At 42.8% G+C, this 7,335-nt stretch overlaps 1 protein-coding gene across 1 annotated transcript; it reads left to right on the top strand.

Annotated features, from left to right (window-relative positions):
* Nucleotides 1-5,214: 5,214 nt before the first annotated feature.
* On the top strand, nucleotides 5,215-6,153 carry LOC113409143 (putative olfactory receptor 52P1). Its single transcript, XM_026662755.1, has one exon. The coding sequence runs from the start codon at nucleotides 5,215-5,217 to the stop codon at nucleotides 6,151-6,153; it is 939 nt and encodes a 312-aa protein (XP_026518540.1).
* Nucleotides 6,154-7,335: the final 1,182 nt, after the last annotated feature.

Genomic DNA, 7,335 nt, shown 5'->3' with positions numbered 1-7,335 from the left:
TCATGCTTCCGCATCAGAGTGCTGATCTTTTCAGAGTTTTGAAAGTATGCTCCACACCTCGTCCCTCTCAGATTTTGGAAGGCACTTCATATTCTTGAACTTTGGGTTGAGTGCTGTAGCTATCTTAAGAAATCTCACATTGGTGCCTTCTTTGCGTTTTCTCAAATCTGCAGTGAAAGCATTCTTAAAATGAACAATATGTGCTAGGTCATCATCCGAGACTGCTATAACATGTAATATGTGCCAGAATGCTGGTAAAACAGAGAAGGGGACATACAATTCTCCCCCAAAGAGTTCAGTCACAAATTTAATTAACACATTTGTCAAGGCTGCTTCCCCACTCTGAACTTTAGGGTACAAATGTGGGGGCCTGCATGAAAACTTCTAAGCTTAACTACCAGCTTAGATCTGGTCCGCTGCCACCACTCCCAATGTGCTAATGCCCTTCCTTGGGTAGCCTTGAGAGACTCTTCACCAATTCCCTGGTGAATACAGATCCAAACCCCTTGGATCTTAAAACAAGGAGAAATTAACCGTCCCCCCTCCTTTCTCCCACCAACTCCTGGTGGATCAAGATCCAACCCCCTTGGATCTAAAACAAGGAAAAATCAATCAGGTTCTTAAAAAGAAGGCTTTTAATTAAAGAAAAAGGTAAAAATCATCTCTGTAAAATCAGGATGAGAAATAACTTTACAGGGTAATCAAACTTAAAAAGCCCAGAGGACCCCCCTCTAGCCTTAGGTTCAAAGTTACAGCAAACAGAGGTAAACACCCTAGTAAAAGGTACATTTACAAGTTGAGAAAACAAAGATAAAACTAACACGCCTTGCCTGGCTGTTTACTTACAAGTTTGAAATATGAGAGACCTGTTCAGAAAGATTTGGAGAGCCTGGATTGATGTTTGGTCCCTCTTAGTCCCAAGAGCGAACTTCCCCAAAACAAACAGCACAAAAGCCTTCCCCCCACCAAGATTTGAAAGTATCTTGTCCCCTTATTGGTCCTTTGGGTCAGGTGTCAGCCAGGTTACCTGAGCTTCTTAACCCTTTACAGGTAAAAGGATTTTGGAGTCTCTGGCCAGGAGGGATTTTATAGTATTGTACACAGGAGGGCTGTTACCCTTCCCTTTATAGTTATGACAACATTTTTTTCTAACGAGCGACATCAACATGGAAGATATCCTCTGAAATGGTGGCTGAAGCATGATGGGACATACAAATATTTAGCCTATCTGGCACGTAATTACCTTGTAATGCTGGCTACAAAAGTGCCATGCAAATGCTTGTTCTCACTTTCAGGTGATATTGTAAAGAAGAAGATGGCAGCATTCTCTCCTGTAAATGTAAACAAACCTGTTTGTCTTAGCAATTGGCCGAACAAGAAGTAGGACTTGCAGGCTCTGAAGTTTTACATTGTTTTGTTTCTGAATGCAGTTATACTATTACGTTTGTTTATCATTTTTACAGTGCAAATATTTGTAATAAAATAATATACACTTTGATTTCAATTACAACACCGAATACAATATATATGAATGTGTAGAAAAACACCCAAAATATTTAATACATTTCAATTGGTATTCTACTGTTTAGTAGTGTGTTTAAAACTGTGATTAACCACGATTATCTTTTTAATCATGATTACTTTTTTGAGCTAATCGCATGAGTTAACTGTGATTAATTGACAGCCCTAGATAAATCCATCTTTTTTAGTCAATAAACTTGTTTTATGTTTTCACCCAAATCCAGTATGCCTTTAACTGAAGTGTCTGGGGGGGAAATCTCAGGTTGGCTACCGCAAGTGTGAATTATGCTCCACTCATTGAAGGAGGGGAGAACCGGGTAACAAATTTATATTGGTTGGAGTTTGGACCAGGGCAGAACGGTACAGACCTGGGGTCTTGCACTAGGGAGATGGTGGTTATTTTGGCTCTAGACTCTCTATTGTTGGATCATGCAGTGGCTGGTCAGAGAGCCTGCATGTAAATGCAGGTGGGAGTGTCCGTCCCTGTGTGAATGATGGTGGAGGTGTAGGACCCGGAGCTGGTCTGCAGCATGTCACAGCAGCACATTGAGAGAGGGAGCCCAGACTAGTGAGTCATAGGACTCAGTGGAACCGCAATTTCAGGTATCACTGAGGGGCGAACCCATCACAATTTGCTCTTCAGCTGCTTAAATTGACCAAAACACTCTGACCCCCTGTCCGTACTGTCCTTCCCCATCCCAGGCTGTCCCAATTCCAACAGCATGCTGGGCACCAGTGTCTTCTCCATGCTTCCCAGTCATCCCTGACTCCTACAACCTCCGAGCTGACAACTCTTCCTCTGCATGGGGTGAGGTGCCTCCCATCACACCTCCTCCCTTGGCTGGGGGTAATCAGTGACTGTGACTCACCAGTGAGAAATCTCACACACAAGTGACAAATGCCAAGGTAGGCACTTGTGCGGTGTCTCTTGTTCTTCCCATACAAACCACGTGGCACTTTAAAGATTGCTACACAGGAACAACTTGCAAGCTGAGAAATATCCACATTATATAATGACAGCAGGCAACTCTGGGACATGTGAGGGCCTAGATAAAAACAGCTACCATGTGCAGGATCCACTGGCAACTGCCTGGAACAGTGGGCCACTAGGACACAGACATTAAATCGAGGATGTTCTGTTTACCCAGCTCTTTTAGTCATTAATAGTGAGGGTTGTACACTCATTCCTCATTGTGGAGATTTCGAGGGGTAAAACCATTATTTTTCTCACTTAAAATGTTCATCCATGCAGTACCTCATGGGATCCCTCAGCCTCGTGAAATACATACCTAGAATAATGCTTTCAAGGTTCCACAGTTACATAAGAATTTCTCCCCTTAAGGTTAAATTCAGCATAGTCATGAATAGAAAAAAATGCCTTTAGTAATCTCAGTCACGAGCTTGCAGGCAAAATGGCTCCAGCGGAGTCCTGGGGACATGTTTGTAGATTCCCAGGCCAGAAGGGACCATTGTGATCCTCTGGTCTGACTTCCTGTAGAGCAAGGGATAGAGATTTCCCCAAAATTAGTCCTAGAGCAGATCGTTTAGAGAAACATCCCACCTTTCTCAGAGATGAAGAATCCACCAAGACCCTTGGTAAATTGTCTCAATGGATACTCTCACCATTTAAAAAAAATGTACCCTTTATTTACAGTCAGAATTTCTTTAACTTCATCTTCCAGTCATTGGATTGTGTTACACCTCTGTGTGATAGGCCGAAAAGCCTGTTATTAAATATTGGTTCCCCATGTAGTTACTTACAGACTGTTATCAAGTCACCCCTTAACCAGCTTTGTTAAAATAAAGAGAATAAGCTTTTTGAGTCTATCACTATAAGGCAAGTTTTCTAATCTTTTACTAATTCTTGTGACTCTTCTCTGAGCCCTCTTGAACGTATCAACATCCAACTTTAATTACGGACACCAGAACTGGACACAGAGCAGTCATACCAGTGCCAAAGACAGAGGTAAAATAACTTATCTACCTCTCCTGAAATTCCCCTTCACACCCCCAAAGTCATGTCCAGAGTCATTGCACTTCCCACGAGAGTCCTCCATCCTGTAAGCATCGCCTGCATTCTTTGTTCCTAGATGTAGACATCTACATGGCTATAGTAGAACACACATTGTTTGCTTCAGCCCAGTTTATCAACCAATCCAGATTGCTCTAAATCAGTGACCTGTCCTCTTCATTATTTACAATCCCCCAATTTTCGTGTCAGTTGCAAACTTCATCGATATTCAGGCATGAGATGGGTTAGCAGCTGAGTTGCTGACACATATTTCTGCTTACATTTGTCAGTTAACAGCTGTAATTTATGTCTCAGGCAAAACTGGCTGCTTGCAAGAAAGTGTCTCACCAAAAAAACAAGGGAAGTAAAAGAGGGGTAAGACTGTAGCCCTAAATACCAAGACCATTGTGCCCTTCATGCCCATTCTGTTGAGCACAAAATCATAACTCAGCTTGATAATGTCTGTTTCCATTGGGAAAACTTGGTTCCTTTCCAACATAGCAATTGCATCGTGGATCAAACCTACAGTCCATCTAGTCCACTCTCTGCGACAGTGACAGCCCAGGTGCTGCAGAAGAAGGTGTAAGAAACTCACCAGTAGGTGTAAAGGTGGAATGACCTGACCATCCTGAGGGTTTCACCCTAATGCCTAACACCTAGAAATTGGCTTGTGCCCTGAAACACGTGGGTGTATAGGCAAACCATAATCTTTATTTAGCTGTAACTATTGTAAATGGATAGTCTTACCTTCCATGTAAATGCCCAAAACATTCCTGATCTTTGCTTAGGTCATGGCCTCAACAACCTCTTGTGACAATGACTTCCTCAGTCTAATTAGGTATTGACTGAAGAAAGCATTATTTTTTATCTGTTTTGAATTTGCCGTATTTCAGTTTAATTCAATGTCTTCTTCATTTTGTGTTATGAGAGAACACATTCTCCATCTACTCTCCACCACTCAGTATTTTATAGACTTTTTCTCATGTCCTCTCTAATTCCTTTCCTTTGAAAGGTAAGAATCCCAGTCTTTTAAACCTCTCTCTGTGTAAGAGTTTCACCGATCCCTGGATCATTCTCATTGCACTTGCCTGAACCCCTGTAGTTCTGCAATATCCTGTGTGGGAAGGGTGCCCAATACTACATGGAGGAGTCCAGAGGAGGGTGAAACATTGACTGACTGATCTCATGGCATTGTATTTTTATACGATTCCCTCATCCCATTCCTCCTGGAAGCCAATGTTTTGCTTAGTTCTTGTCTGTGCTTGCACTGTGTGCAGGGTTTCCCAGAGCTGTGTACCATGATGCCGAGGTCCCTGTCCTGAGTTCATAAGTTAATTTGAACCTTGTTATGTGTTTCAGGAGTTCAAGATTTTCCCTCCAATGGGCATACACATTGAAGTTATTGACATATAAGTTCAGTTGCCATCATGCTGCCCATTCACCTGGCTTGGTTAGCTCCCAATGAGGACTTCTCTGGACTTGACTATGACCTACATAATCTGGTGCCATGTGTAAATGTTGCCACCTCACTGCTCAACCCCTTTCTTGATTATTAATAAGTATAAAATACCTATCATACTATTTGTTATAAAGTGTGTAAACCCCACCCGCCCCTGCTGTGCTTCTCTCCCTTCACAGGCACCTTGAGAATTTCTGAGCCTGATGGACACATCAACCATCTCATGGCAGCTTTTAACCTCACCCCCTTTGACCCTTCAACATTTATCCTAATGGGCATTCCTGACCTAGAAGCTGCTCACGTCTGGATTTCCATCCCTTTCACTATGTTCTACATTATGGGCCTGTTTGGAAATGTCATGGTTCTATTTGTTGTAGGGAATGAGAAGACCCTGCACAAGCCAATGTACCTGCTGCTCTGCATGCTGGCACTCACAGACATTGGCATGTCTACTTGTGTCATGCCGAAGACACTGTTGATATTTTGGTTCAATATGAAAGATATTATAGTGGCTGGCTGCCTCACCCAAATGTTCTTTTTTCAAGCGATTTCTATTATGCACTCAGGTGTCCTTGTCACAATGGCCTTCGATCGCTATGTTGCAATATGTAACCCTCTGAGATATGCCACCATCCTCACCAATGCACGGATAGCTAAGCTAGGGCTAGTGGGTGTGATAAGAGCTGTTCTCTTCATGCTGCCCCCACCCCTGCTCCTGAGCAGGCAGCCATTCTGTTCCAACCGCGTTATTCCCCATACGTACTGCGACCACATGGCTGTGGCAAAGATGTCATGTGGGGACATCACAGTAAACAGGATGTACGGCTTGGTGTTGGCATTCGTAGTCATTGGGTCAGACTTGACGCTCATTGCCCTGTCCTATGGTTTGATCATCAGGGCCCTCCTCAGAATCTCCTCCAAGAAAGCCCACCAGAAAGCCTTCAGCACCTGCACAGCCCACATCTTTGTGATACTGATGTCTTATCCTCCCGGCCTCTTCTCCATTCTGACACACCGGTTCAGTCAGGGCATCGCTCCCCACGTTCACATCATCATGGCCAACCTCTATTTCGTCACTCCCCCCATGCTCAACCCAATCGTTTATGGGGTTTATACCAAAGAACTTCGTGACAAAGTGGGCAAATACATGTGCAGAATGTGATCACCTGGGGCCACTGATTTTAAACCTGTGTGACAAGAGGGAGAAAGTACATCTCCTCATTGATCAAGGGTGCTCTGTCCCAGTTTGGCTGAGCTCAGCATTGTGGAAGTTCACCGTCTGAGAAGTTCCTCACACCTAAACTGTTATCACTCCGTCTCCAAGCACTGCTCTCTCCGTTGCTGAGTTCCCCCTCTCTCACCATCTCCTTTCATTGTCACCCATCAGCCCCCAACGCCACACAGCCTCTCACTCAGCTTTTCCATAACTCCTAGACTACTAGAATATACTGCAGCTTTCAGATGTAAGGTGGCTTTCCATTAGTCCCTGTATGAACGGGGTTCTTGATCAGTTAGATGAACTAAAGCTACACTTTCTGAAAGACAAAGACAAAGAAAGCAACTACAATGCTGAACTTATTTATCATATGTACAGTGATCCAGTGAATAAAATGTACCTGATTTTTTTACATTCAATCCTTCAGGAAGCCTGGAGGATAAACCAAATGTTTCCATTGGAAAGTGCTAATACAGGAAAGCTGCTGCAGGAATTGAGGCCATTCTGCTAGAGCTTATTGGTGAGAGTTGTGAAACTTTGTGTTTTTAAGAACTGGACTGTGTTACCCTGGTATTGAAGGCTGTGTACCCCAGAATGTGATCAAGCCAATTGCAAACATATGAAGTGCACTCAGCCACTATGAATTAATAAAAGAGAACATAGAATCATAGAAGATTAGGGTTGGAAGAGGAGGTCATATAGTCCAACCCTCTAGTCCAGTGGTTCCCAAACTTTAACAACCTGTGAACCCCTTTCACTAAAATGTCAGGTCTCGCGAACCCCCTCCTAAAAATGAATATTTCCAGGGATTTTCTCCTTTACCTGAGTATAAATGATAAGAGCAGTGATCTTGGAAATATAAAATTTGTTTTTATGACATGCTTATTACACACTCTTTATTATTAATTATTATTTATCATACAGTATTTTTATTACATTATGAAAATGGCAACACTCTTCCAAGATCTCACTTTCATAGCGTGTATCACTTTGAATAAATCTGTTATAAGACAAGGCTCCTATGTTTCAACAAGGAGTGTCATAAGGAGGAGGGAGAAAACTTGTTCACCTTAGCCTCTATGGATAGAACAAGAAGCAATGGGCTTAAACTGCAGCAAGGGAGGTCTA

Source organism: Terrapene carolina, unplaced genomic scaffold, assembly GCF_002925995.2.
Source record: "Terrapene carolina triunguis isolate 2854851 unplaced genomic scaffold, T_m_triunguis-2.0 Scaffold30062, whole genome shotgun sequence".
NCBI lineage: Eukaryota > Metazoa > Chordata > Testudines > Emydidae > Terrapene > Terrapene triunguis.
Note: the sequence above shows the minus strand (reverse complement) of the source record. Positions and strands in the feature narration are given on the sequence as shown.

Coding starts and splice junctions, on each gene's coding strand:
- LOC113409143 (XM_026662755.1), top strand. CDS start 5,215: ATGGCAGCTTTTAACCTCACCCCCTTTGACCCTTCAACATTTATCCTA.